Genomic DNA, 13,505 nt, shown 5'->3' with positions numbered 1-13,505 from the left:
TGTGCTGAGTGTCCCTACATGACTGTCACCCACACAATGCCATTTCTTGTTGGATCTGAGGGCAGCTAGGGTAAGAGCAGAGATTCTCCTGGCATTGCCTCTGCCTTCAAGGTTTTAGCCACAGCAAATCAAAACTGCTGACCTCCCACCCTTAGGGGACAAAAGCCCCCCAGACTGTCCCCCCAAAGCCTGTCCTTTCAGTCCCATGCAAATACAACTGCCATGAGGATCATTTCAGGTATGGAGGGGCTGCAGAGCCATGCCAGCAGCCACTGGTGTGGTGGGGTGTCTCCTCAGCTGCAGAGGAAAAACAGAAAAGCCCACTGCAAGCTACAGCAGCCCTGCAGCTGTGGGGGCTGGTGAGTGGCAAGGTCCAGCCTGGAGTGGGATGCAGCTGCTGAGGCTGATGTCAGGATCCAGCACGGCAGAAGCCAATTCCATGCCCTGATTTTCCAGCAGAACAGAGTTAGTCTCTCCCTAGAAGGGATTTTCCTCTGAAAACTCCTTGCCCAGAATCAAAAGGTGACTTGCTATTCCTCAGAGGACCCTTTGAGAAGCCCACAGCAGATGAACGGTGCCGCTTCAAGGGTATCAGGGGCAGCCAGTGAGGAGCAGAAAGGTTCAAACCTGGGCCAAGCAAGAGGCAGCAGGCAGCCCCCTGCCCCCAGCCAGCCTCCCCCAGCCTGGGAGGGACATGACAGCAAACTCCCAGCTTCTCTGGGCAACCTGAGCCAGGACCTCAACACCACCAAAGTATAAATTCTTCTTTTTTTTTTTATAACTAATCAAAATCTACCCTACTTCACTTTAAAACTTTGCAACAGACACTCTTAAAAAGTTTGTCTCAATCTTTCTCATAAACCCCTGTCTTAGGTTGCAAGATGTAGTTGGAGGTGTTTATCACCATCTGTCAGAGCTGGGGCAATTCTCGGCTGTTCATTGGGCACTTTTCTTTATCTCTCCCACAGCCAATCATCCTTCCACGAGATCTCTGCTGTTCATGGGCCATTAATTATTAATTATCTTCTGTTCATGGCCACTGAGTGTCCCTGCATGGCTGAGAAAATTCCATCATCCCATGGGGAGATGCTCTGCCCAGGGGAGGAGCCAAACATTCCTACCTGGATCCAATCTGACCTGGGAACAGCACAGCAGCCTTTGCCCCCTGCATTCCCAAAGGAGCAGCTTTCTCCCCACTGCATTCCCAGAGGAGCAGCTTCCTTCCCCTGCATTCCCAGAGGAGCAGCTTTCTTCCCCCTGCATTCCCAGAGGAGCAGCTTCCTTCCCCCTGCATTCCCAGAGGAGCAGCTTCCTTCCCCCTGCATTCCCAGAGGAGCCCAGGCCCATCTCCCCCAGCCCTGGAGCTCCAGAGGAAAACTCCTCCCTTGTGCAGGATCCTGCTCCAGCAGAAGCACAGCTGGCACTGCAGGAGGGCTGAGCCCCCCTGGGATGGGGCTGAGCCACCTCCCTGACCCACAGGGGACAGGGAATATTCTGACTCTGGCAGTGGTTTGTTATTGGGGTGGGGTTTTTTTGTACTATTGCATTTGTATTTTTAATATTCCTATTAAAGAACTGTTATTCCTATTCCCATATCTTTGCCTGAGAGCCCCTTAATTTCAAAATTATAATAATTCGAAGGGACGGGGTTTACATTTTCCATTTCAAGGAAGGCTCCTGACTTCCTTAGCAGACACCTGGCTTTTCAAACCAAGACAAAGGGAGGCAGGTATAGCTCACACAGCTGCATGTGCACCCCTCCAGGTGCCAGTTCCACAGCAGCAGCATTTTCTGCAATTTTATCAAGTCTGTGCATACAGATATGCAGGAGTGTTGCCCATGGTCACAGCTCCTGGAAGACTCCAGGAGATCCAGGGTGACCCCAAGCTCTAGGAAAGCCACATGCAATCACGACTCTCCTGCAGCAAGTAACCCATGCCAACCTCCAGGCACAGAGCCCAATACCTCTTGAAAACCACCAATGGACAGCAAACTCTGCTCAGGGACTGTAGGACACCGGTCAGCTGCCCAAAAGCAACTGTCCCACTGCTGCTGAGATGCCCATGGCACAGCCCCAGGGTGACAGACATCACACAGGACTCACAGGTAATTACATCATGTAGGATTCACAGGTAATTACAGCTCCCCAGAGCAGATGGAAAGTTGGGAGACTCCTACAACTGCATCACACACCCACATTCCTGTCACTGAATTGTACCTGAGGCTTTGGAAACACAGGAATTCCCCAACCCCAGACCTGAGCCCAGTTCAGGCTTTGGAAACACAGCAATTCCCCAACCCCAGAGCTGAGATACAACCCAAAATGGGGTTTTCAGAAGCATACTCCTTGTGCAAACATTCATGCTACCTAAAATACCCAAAGCCATTGTCTGTGACACCAGCAGGCTGGTACCCATGCTACTGAAATTGTCTTCCTGACAGTCTGAGCTCCAGCTCTGTCCCCCACTCTCTCCTGACATTCCTACAAAGCCCACAGAGCTCAGGACAGCTGCTTTGGGGTGGTCTCAAAGGGTGGCCTCCCTCCAAGCAGTCACCCTTGAGTCCCACTGATGGGGAAAATCTTTAAACTGAGGAGAGAGTTTGCTTTAAATTGACAGTCAGTGCATTTAAATATTAGGAAAAAGTTGATCCCTGTGAGGGCTAGAGGCCCTGGCACAGGTGCCCAGAGCAGCTGTGGCTGCTCCTGGATCCCTGGCAGTGCCCAAGGCCAGGCTGGACAGGGCTTGGAGTGACCTGGGACAGTGGAAGGTGTCCCCCCATGGTGGGGGTGGAACGAGATGGGCTTGAAGGTCCCTTCCAAACCAAACCATTCCACAATAAATGCAAATATTTCAAATATCTCAAACTGGCTGACACCCAGCTCAGCCCACTCTGCCCAGGGCTGCTCCTGGGCTCCTGTGGCAGGGGGAGCTGGCGTGGCCAGGGATGTGGTGTCCTCTGAGCCCAGCGCTGCCTCTGGGCTCCCTGAGTGGCTCAGGGCTCAGGACCAGCACTGAGCATCCTCACACTGAAGGGGCAGGTGAAGGATTCACCCCTGAGTGAGGGAGAGCAGAATTTGGGGCCTGGCCACTCCTCCTGCCTCCCTCCTCTGTGGTCCCAGCCAAAGAGAGTCTTCTGAAATACCAAATAATAAAAGAAATATGAAATATCACTTTCAAATAATGAAATACAGCAGGTTTAGATTAGATTTTAGGGAAAAATCCTTCCCTGTGAGGGTGGGGAGACCCTGGCACAGGTGCCCAGAGCAGCTGTGGCTGCCCCATCCCTGGCAGTGCCAGGCTGGACAGGAGCAGCCTGGGATAATCGAAGGTATCCCTTCCCATGGCAGGGGGTAGAATGAGCCTCCTGACCCAAACCATGTTATAATTCTATGTTTCTATGAAAACCAGGTATTTCAGTGTGTGCAGCATGTCAGACACCACCCACTGCAGCTGCAGAAAAGGCTCAGCTGCCCTGTGAGATGAACTGTACTCCAAATTTGACTTTATTCCTTCACTGCTTATAAACAGAGGTCAGGCAGCCAGGTCACACACATCTGTATTTTCTGGGGTGAATCCCTGTGTGTAACCTGCCCTGCTAAACACACTCTGAAGCTGTTTGCTCCTGGAGTAAGGTTTCCATTGAAAAAAAGTGGGGTTTGAAACTCGGGAAACTCAAGTAAAAGTGAAAATAAATGCTGTGAACAAATTGAGAAGTAAAAAATCATTTTATCAGGGTTGAAGAAATTTTGATTCCATTAGAAAAGACAAAATCAGATACAAACAGGATTTAAAAAACCCTTCTGGACCAAACGAAATCTAATATAGGAAGAATAATAATGAAATGTCTTGAAATTAAACAACTGTACTTCTTCCAGGACAAAGCAAAATGGATTCTTAGAAAATTTATGGTTATGGTTATTTTGTTATTTTCATTTTTATGGCATTTAATTTTTTCAACCCCCAAAAACGAGTTCTGATTAACCAAGCTTTCATGAGACTAATTCTAAACCTAGTGTAAACTCTGACTGCAATTTTCCCTGCTGGCTACAGCAACTCAGAGTGTGGCTGCTCTGCAGGTGTTCCAGTCCTCCAGGAAGGCAGTGGCAGCAGAGGTCTGCGAGGAATCCTCTCTTCCTGAGACTCTCCTTGTGATGCCTTAGGATTTTAGCTTTTCTATTTTTCAACTATTTGTAATCCTGCCAGGGTCTCCCCACCCTCACAGGGAAGGATTTTTCCCTAAAATCTAATCTAAACCTGCTGTATTTCATTATTTGAAAGTGGTATTTCATATTTCTTTTATTATTTGGTATTTCAGAAGACTCTCTTTGGCTGGGACCACAGAGGAGGGAGGCAGGAGGAGTGGCCAGGCCCCAAATTCTGCTCCCCCTCACTCAGGGGTGAATCCTTCACCTGCCCCTTCAGTGTGAGGATGCTTAGTGCTGGTCCTGAGCCCTGAGCCACTCGGGGAGCCCAGAGGCAGCACTGGGCTCAGAGGACACCACACAGTTTTTCAACCATTTGTAATCCTAACTCCATACAGTGGGAGCTGCTGCTTCCCCATTTTGGGCAGACACAACAATTCCTCTCCAGGCCTGGCAATCAAGGACACCTCACTGCCTCAGGCCAGAGATGGGAACAAAAGGGACTTGGGGGAGCAAACCTGGGGTCAATGACTTCATTACCTGAAGTTGTAATTGGAAGATTAACCCCCAACATGCAAATGGCCCAAACTTATAAAAGTGTAAAAACCCATGGTCCATTTTGGGTGTAGCCCCTAGGGGGGCTTTGTCTGCCTGGAATGTACCTGAAGGCCCTTCAGTAAATATACCTGCTTTTTATTCTCTTCATTTCTCTAGGCTCTGTTTTTAGGGAGCCCAAAAAGGCATCACTTGTGGAGCTCTCAGCTTTAAAGCTTTTCCGAGAGCTGTCACTGCTCTGGTCTGCGGGAGCCTTCCCTGGAGGAGGCTGGGCTGGGCAGGCCCTGCACGCCCTCAGCACGGAGCCCTGACCAGAGGAACCCCAGCCCTGCCCTCACCAATACCACTGTCGCTGCTTTTAAGGAAGGGATGGGACTGTTCTGCGGCTAAGAATGATTTATTGCACAGATAAACATTGTGGGAGTCCAGGGCTTCCCTCTGGCTGCCCTGGCAGGGGTCAGGAACCCCCCTGGACAGAGCCCCCAGAGACACTGGCTGTGATCTCTGCCCATGGAAAAGAGTTTTCAATCTTACAGGATGAATTACAAGCTCTGAGGGTTTGATATGAGTAATAATTAAGTGTGGCACGGGTGAAAAAGTGAAGTTTTAGGTTTCTACATAAGGGGTCCACAGGGGACAAGCTGGAGGAAATTGGGTGTGCCTTGTCCTTTTTCTCCTTCTTCATGCCCTCCATGTCTCACTGTGGTGTTGGCATTTTTCTGTTGGTTCAGGCTGGGGACACACTGTCCAACGTAGGTGACAGATATTGGCACGTTATTGTAAATGCAGCCCAGGGAGTTTCTGGTATTTAATGTTTGTCACATCCCACTGAGGGCAGAGCCCCACACGCTGCCCTGCAGGACAGAGCTGGGCAGGGCAGCAGAACATGTGAGAGATAAACAGAATAAACAACCTGGAAACCAGCACAGACCAATTATGGCTTCTGCTTTGGCAGGGGGCTGACAGACAGAGACTTTTACAATCTCAGAGTCATCAATACCTCAGATTGCAACAAAACATCAGTCTCAGAGGCTGGGAGATATTAGAGGAGGAAGCAGCCATAGCTCAAGAGTAGTCACAAGTTCTTTGTTACAAGGCAGTATGTAACTTTCTAACCCAATGGACAATTTTGCTTTTCTGACCTATCACCTTTACTCACTTCTACTGCACTGCAGATAATTTTATCCAGTGGCTTCTGTCTCACATGTACACAGGTACTTCTGTTATAACTTCTAAACTCCCAACCTACTCCATCCTATTATATTACTACTCTATAAACATTTCACCATCTTACCCATACAGTTTCTCACTTACTTAAGGCATGTTCTTATTTACAACTATAGACACATAGGTTTATTATTTTTCTACTTAATATCTCTGTATTGTATTTTTACATTAATCCAAGCTTCTCCCAATGCTGCAAATCAAACACTTCAGTGTCTGTGGAAGTTTCTGTTTTTCCAATTCCCACACACAAAAAATGTGGGGCAGTGTCCTCACTGCCCTGACTCAGTTTCCCCTCATACATTTTGCCTTCTCAATACTTTCAACATATTTTTATAAACTCAGCCTTCTCCAGAAAGGATTGGGCAATGAAGAGACAGAAAATTGATAGGGAGAGATTAAACACATCACAGCACCTCTCTGCTGCAGGAAAATGCCTCCACAAACCTTTGTTCACTACCTGCAGGCTGCAGATTCTTTGTTTCTTTTCTCTGCCAGGGTCAGGATTAAATGTGTGAGATGGTGTTTCTTGTTGGGACTCAGATGTTTATCAGTTCTCATCCATGTCACAGTCTCACAAACCCTGAGTTCTACTGCACTTCAACAAACTAAAAATGGAGTCCTGTCTCTCTCTCTACCAGGCCTTTTAAGGATAAACTGTCCAATTAAGAAATGACACCTAAATTATTTTTAATTTTAACCCAATAACCAAACACCTGTGCCTGCAATGGGGACTTTTTAATCCAATTACACAAAACCACCCAAATCCATGGAGAAGAAGGTGAAGAAGAAGCACCAGACACCACCCTAAAACCTCCATCTTGCTTTATATTTTACTGTATTCTAAAATCTTAAATTCTGAGTTTTCCACCCTGTGATGTTACACACTTCTATTCAAACTCCACACCCACAATCCCAGTTCTGTCATTCCATTTTGGAAGCTTCTCCACGGCCTCAGGTCAGTGCAGAGATCTCTTGGGGGTCAGTGCCTGGCAGCACAGAAAATCTCCAATTCTCAGCAGCCAGGGATCCACCAGCAGGCCTGGGCTAGGCTGATGCCCCAGGTGATGGGTGCCTGGCTAAATTCTCAGCTGGCTCTGCTCCTACAAAGCCACCAGAACATGGTGACAAAGGGACAGCAGGCAGGAATGAAAGAACAGCAGCTTGGGACTACCTGGCTCTTCATACCTATTGCTGTGGCAACAGGATGAAACATCCCCCAAGTAGAGTATAGCATAAGGAAACCAATATACAAGAAATAAAAATAGATGGAATTTCATTCATGCAATGAATTTACATCACTTGGTCCTTGCCCATGTGCCTCTTGCTCATGGGAAAGCTCCTGGGGCAGCATCAGCCCCTGTGGGAGCCCTGTGAGGCCAGTGCCACCCCATCCCCTTATCCCCACACCCCTGGGCTTCCCCCAGCTCTGCCCTCACAGGTCTCAGCCACACCCCAAGCCCTCTCCCATGGGGAAGCCCCGTCCCCACTGTCCCCATCTCCTGCTTCCCATGGTCAACCTGCCCCAGCCCTGCTTTGCCACTTTTACCTCTCCTCAGAGGTAACTGCACCTACCAAAGCCTGCTCTGCCCCAGCCAGGGAAGAAAAAATCCAAAACCAGCCCGAGGGGTTAGGGAGGCTGGTCAGACCAGCCAGGAGGCTGCAGGAACACGCCAGGATCTAACCCTGCATGGGCATTTACCCTGAGGAGTCCTGAAACCCCATTTCCGTGAAAGGGGGATTCAGATGTTTTTATTCAGTCATCATAGTCAGTCTCTCAATGGAAATCAATGTGGACTGAACCACAGTGGGGATCTGAAGAGGAGAAAGGCATGGCAGTCTAAAAATAGTGTAAACTATTGATCTGGGTCACATTAAAACAACATATTCCAGGAAATCTGGAGCAACTGTGGAAGAATATGGAATGATTGGAAAGAAGTAACCCTTCTGCATAACAGAAACAGGTTTTTCCCCTCTTAAATAAAAGATAACAAAATTGAAATAGAGTTTTGAAAGTAAAGGTCAGATAAAATGATTCTAAAATGCTGAGACAAATAATTTGAACCTTTCTAGAACAGGATGTTTCCTTTTGAAATTGTGATTTTAAAAAAGCTGAGGAAACTTTTTCTTTCATTGGCATCAGTTCTTCCTTTGTGTGTACTCCACACACAACCTGCTGCCTTTGCTCTCTACCCAGAGGTGCTTTCAGCCCCTCTGAACACCCTTTGTGCAGTCACTTCTTCCCACCCCTGCCTCCCATTGTCTGCAGCAGCTTTGGCTGGACCGCCACTGCCTGACTCCCCCTGGGGCAGCAGATGGCCCCAGACCAGCTCTTGCCACCTTGCAGCAGTGTCACCCCAAGCCACCAGCCCACAGAGCCCCCAGGGCTGTGGGAAGGGCTCCAGGTGCTCCTTACCAGGCTGGAGTTGGCGATGTTGGTGTCATCCTCAGGCATGGGCAGGTAGATGGCCAGAGCGACACAGTTGGCAAAGATGGTGAGGAGGATGATGATCTCGAAGGGTCTAAGAGGAAGTGTTAAGGAGTGCAGACGGGAAAGAAAAAGCAGAATAATCCCACCCCTGTCCTGTCCTGGCTGGGTAGGTGTGGAGAACCAACCCTCCCACAGGGGCAGGGGACAGAGGGAGCAGCCAGACCTCAGCCTCAGCACATCCTCAGGTGCTGCAGGGCCAGGACCCTGGGGCCAGCTTTGACACAGGGCAAAGGGAAGGGAGAGCTGGCAGTGTTCCCCTCCTCATCCTTCAGTGAATCACCCCGAAGGGTCGGGAGCCTGTTCTGAATGTAGGCACTGAACCTGTGGAAGAGGTTTTACAGCAACTTCTGTGAGCCAGAGAGAAGTTTGATAAGAGGATCCATGTTTACCCCTGAAAGAATTCTCTACCAAGGTTGTTGACATAGAAACCTGTCACCACAGGGCATCCCCAGCCAGGTAATAATTAGCATTTTACTCCATGATTCTAAGAAGGCTGATCAATCTCTTTAATATTATATCATTAAGAAACCCATTGCTTTTATAGACAGTTATGATACAGGTTGACCTAATTGGTCCTCCAGTCCAAACACCATCACCATTGACTAATTAAGGACTCACGCTTTGGTAAACCAATCTCCACAACACATTCCACATGTTCACACTACCAGGTGCAGCAAATGAAGGTAAGAATTGCTTCTCATTCTTTTCTCTGATCTTCTCACAGACTTTCCCAGAACGATGCCTGGGAAAGTTTCTGCTGCTCTCTGTGACCAGAGAGCTGCTGCCACATTTACCCCCGAAAGAATTTTCTACCAAGGTCATTGACATAGAAACCAAGAAAGGAAGAAGGATAAATAAGAGAAACCTGCAACTGCCTATGCCAATGAGCACTTTGCTTGTCTCTAGTGACCAATGAGTAAACTTAGGAGTTTTATTCTATTTGCTAGAATAAAAGCAGTTTGAGGCCTTCTGAAAATGGCATGTGTTGCTTTGTATTTTCTCTGTCTCAACTATGACATCCCAAGCATCCCCTCCAGAGCAGGGCAGGTCCAGCTCCCTCTGCACTTGGCATCCATGAGGAGATTCCTGCAGCTTGGGATCCACAGGGGCTCTGTGATCCCAGCTGAAGGTATCTGGGACAAGGCAGCTCGTTCATCCAGGGGCTCCTGTGGCAGAACATCCCCAGTGTCCTTACAGCCTTGGACAGGCAGTACTGTCCCCAGGAGTGAATCAGCACTCAGCCTGAGGACTGTCCCACCCCCTTCCAGGTGGAAACCGGGCTGTTTGGGCCCTGTGACACCTCAGAATGGGGTGACTTTATTATTTCCCCATGAAAACCCTGGGGCAGGAATTTGGTCACTCCCAGGCTCTTGCTGCTGTCACTGTTTTGTTGGGCCTTGAAACCTCTTGGAGAAGCTTCAGCTCTCACCTTCCTGAAGCCCCCCGAGAGCTCAAACTGTGTCTCCAGAGCCTCATTTGCAGCCAGGCTCTCCCTCCAGGATCCCCTCTCTCTGTTCCCCCCAGCATTCTCCCTTGAGGGCTGTTCTGGTGGCCACACCACTGTCCAGCCCAATATTTCAGAGCAAGGGCCACCTGGGAAGCACACCATCCACACCAGCCTGCATGCTGTCAGGTGTGTCCTGGGCTCATCACAGCCTTTGTTCCCTTTTCTGAACCTTTCTATCCATCAACCTGATGATGCTTTAAAAAGTGAAGTCAGCTGGAAAAGCTGTTCCCCTTTGTGTCCAGGTAATGAGGCAGAGCCCAGGACCTGGAGGCTTCCCTGTCTGCTTGGACAGGGTAAGACAAGCTCTCCTTGAAGGGTGACCTCCACTGGAGCTCCTGTAACTAGAGCTGGATCCACTTGTTGCCTGTGATTCTGGCACAGTTATGAGGCAGAAAGGCAGTGGGACAGACTGAACCAAAAAACCAGCCATGTGGGTAACTGGGTACAGCGTGTCTGCCTCCTGCCACAGAGCCCCAGCATCCTCCTCATCTCCTTGTCTTGCAGTCTAACTGCTTCCTGCCCAGCATGCTCCCACCACACAGCATCCAAGGGTCCCCACATCTGCCTTGCAGCAGGAATTAGACCTTGTTTCTTGCAGCTCTGTGTTTCTCCAGGCTCCCGATAGTCCTCACCCATCTGCCTTGAAGTTCTCCTGGCTACAGATTGACCTGAAATACCAGGGTGGTGTCACAAAGCCAGACATGCCCCAACAACTATCAGGTTGTTGGACTGTCTTGTACACAACACCCAGTAAGCTGCAGAACATTCCATTTCCTTGTTCTAATGAACAGATTTCTTGAATTTCTTGAGCAAATTTCAGCACAAAACACCCTCTGCCTCAAGTCAGCATTCCACCCACCCTGGGCTGAGTGGAATGATGGTCCCCACCCTTCAACTGCTTGGAAAAGCCCCTTGCCCACCCTGTGGCTCAGCTTTGTGCTCTGACAGCAGTGCTGGGCCCAGGGAGCAGGAGCACATACTGCCACTGGAACCTACAGGCAGGTACCCCCACACCAGAGGCTCACAGCTAATCTCCCCTTGGCAGCCTGCATGTCCCTGCAGACCATAATAACCCCAGGAACTGGAACGACCCGACCGTGTCACATACCCTGATCCCTGAGTGAGGGCAGCCAGGTGCATCTGGGTATAAATACAGCCAGGCACTGCAGAAACCTGATTCCCTGGATCATTTGTCCTGCACAGGTCACAACCACCTGCACATGCCACCGTTCTGTGGGGCACCCACTCGTCCCCCCAGAGCACCGAGGTAGGGAAGACCCTCCCTGTGCTGTGCACTTGCTCTGGCACGTGCTGGCCCAGCAGGAGGAATGTGTTTGAGCATGCTGCAAGATGGAAATCCTATTTCCAGCTCCTCCACTGCCACTCAGGCATTCACACAAGTTCCCCTCCTTTCTCAGTGCCCGTTTAAGACACAGGCACAGTTCCCTTCTGTGTGCCCACAGAACCATCATTTCTCCTGCCAGAGACACACAAAATGAGAACTCCTCAGTTTTGGCCCTGCTCCACTCCCTGGAGGACAGAGAGTCCCCTTGCAGTCAAGGAATGAGGTCTCAAACTCCAGCACCAGCAGGGCTGTGAGCGTGACCTCATGCCTGCCAAGAGGCTCCCTGGGCTTTGGGCAAAGCAGCATCTCTGGGCATGGTTTTGGTATCTCCACAGCAACACAGCCAGCCTAAGGTGACCAAGCCACCTCCCAGAGTAAAGCCTGGCCAGGGATGGGATCATCTTGGCAAAGCCAGGAACATTCAGATAAGGTTCAGCAACAGAAATGAGAAAAGATGTGGTGGAAGAACTCGACTCTGTTCCCCAGTCCATCTTTTTTGCTACAGCCCAAAAGTTTTGCTGAAATCAAAGTGAAAAATTTCATCTCCCATTCTCTTCCTTTACATAAAACACAGGTGAACAAAGTGATAGTTCCTGGATGCATGGCAGGAACATGACATCTTGGTACTTCTGAGTGACAATGCCCCAGTGAAAAGGTCAAAAAGCAACACCCAAACTGCAATACTAAGCCAAAGGCACAAAGAAAGACTATCCCTCTGAACAGCATCACCCACAAAAAGCCTTCACCGGTGACAGCAGTACCGGGGAGGGATGGGAGAGGGAGCTGAGAGGACAATGGTGGCAGCAAGGATTTGGGAGCACAGCTGTGGGATCAGGCAGATTGTGATAACACAAGGAGCCATCCCAAGCAACTCACCACGGTCTTGCTACCCACACCCAAAACTCCAGAGTATCACATTGTCCCCAGCCTGACCCCATCCCCACCCCTGCATGGGCACTGGGCCCCCTCCTGCCACACCAACCCCCCTCCCCTCTCACCTGTCTGTCCCACATTGCTCCCAGCACACAACACACACAAAACATTCACCTCCCCCAGGCTGTCCCTGTCCAACCTCACCAAAGGCCCCATGGCCTGACCCACTCCTCACCCCATGACCCACTCTTCATGACCCACTCTTCATCTCCATGACCCACTCCTCATCTCCATGACCCACTCCTCAGCCCCATGACCCACTCCTCATCTCCATGACCCACCCCTCAGCCCTATGACCCACTCCCCAACCCCATGACCCACTCCTCATCTCCATGACCCACCCCTCAGCCCTATGACCCACTCCCCACCCTATGACCCACTCCTCATCTACATGACCCACCCCTCAGCCCTATGACCCACCCCTCAGCCCCATGACCTACACCTCAGTCCCAGCTTTCCACAGCAGCCCTGGCAGCACTGCCATTGCCTTTGCCAGTGCATCCTACAGGCTCCCTGAGCTCCTCGCTGCCTCTGACAGGCCTCAGACAGCACAAGCCTGAAACAGGCTGGCAGCTCTGGTGCCCACAGCAGCCCTGCCATGCTCACAGGCACACATACACACACACACACACACACACACTGCTCCCAGCCCTGCAGCCAGAGGATACTTCCACTCCACGATGCTGATGCACGCCTTCCGCAGGGGGTTTTCCAGGGTTAGGCAGAACAGAGCCCTGGGTGGACGAGGAGCTATTGGTGGTACCGGCTTCTTGGACTTCTCCTTCTGTTGCCTCTTCTTCACGTCACCCTGGGGAGAAGAGGGCTCCATGGTGTTGCTCCCCTAGCTGTCTCTTCCCCTGCTGCCCTGCAGTGGAGCCCCCCTTCCCCAGGTCCCCGCCGGCTGGAGCTCCTCTGGCCCTCTGTCTCCTCCGTGCAGCAGGGGGGTGCTGGGGGAGTGGGGGCTGGAGCCTGCACTCGCATGTACAAACACACAAAGCATGAGTTTAAATTTAGATCCCGGCCTGGCTCTGGGTGCTGTCCCAGCTCCTGAGGCAGCAGAAGGGCCCCTGCAGCTGTTCCCTCTGTACCCAGCACATGGGGACTTGGGCGAGTGCTTGGCGTGCCACTGGCTGGGCTGGGGGTGGGACAGGCTGCCTGGGCTGGGCTCTGCTCCGACACAGCAGCGCCCGTGCCCCAGGTCAGATCTGTCCCCAGGTCCCCACCTGCACCGGGAAGCAGCCGGGCTGCCCGGGGCAATGTGCATTTGCTGAATCACATCGTGCAGGGGGAGATGGAGAAGCCAGCT

At 50.7% G+C, this 13,505-nt stretch overlaps 1 protein-coding gene across 1 annotated transcript in view; it reads right to left on the bottom strand.

Moving 5' to 3' along the window:
- The window catches only part of CACNA1S (calcium voltage-gated channel subunit alpha1 S), a 56,593-nt gene extending 43,476 nt beyond the window's left edge, over positions 1–13,117 (bottom strand). Inside the window, exons 1-2 of the mRNA XM_077789048.2 lie at positions 12,868–13,117; positions 8,340–8,445 (exon numbers count right to left, since the gene is read on the bottom strand). Coding sequence (XP_077645174.2) covers positions 8,340–8,445; positions 12,868–13,028 — 267 coding nt within the window. The 5' untranslated portion in view covers positions 13,029–13,117. The remainder of the gene's footprint in view (positions 1–8,339; positions 8,446–12,867) is intronic.
- Positions 13,118–13,505: the final 388 nt, after the last annotated feature.

Source organism: Lonchura striata, chromosome 26 (assembly GCF_050655825.1).
Source record: "Lonchura striata isolate lonStrDom1 chromosome 26, ASM5065582v1, whole genome shotgun sequence".
NCBI classification, from domain to species: Eukaryota; Metazoa; Chordata; class Aves; order Passeriformes; family Estrildidae; genus Lonchura; species Lonchura striata.
This window is presented reverse-complemented; position numbering and strand designations above follow the sequence as displayed.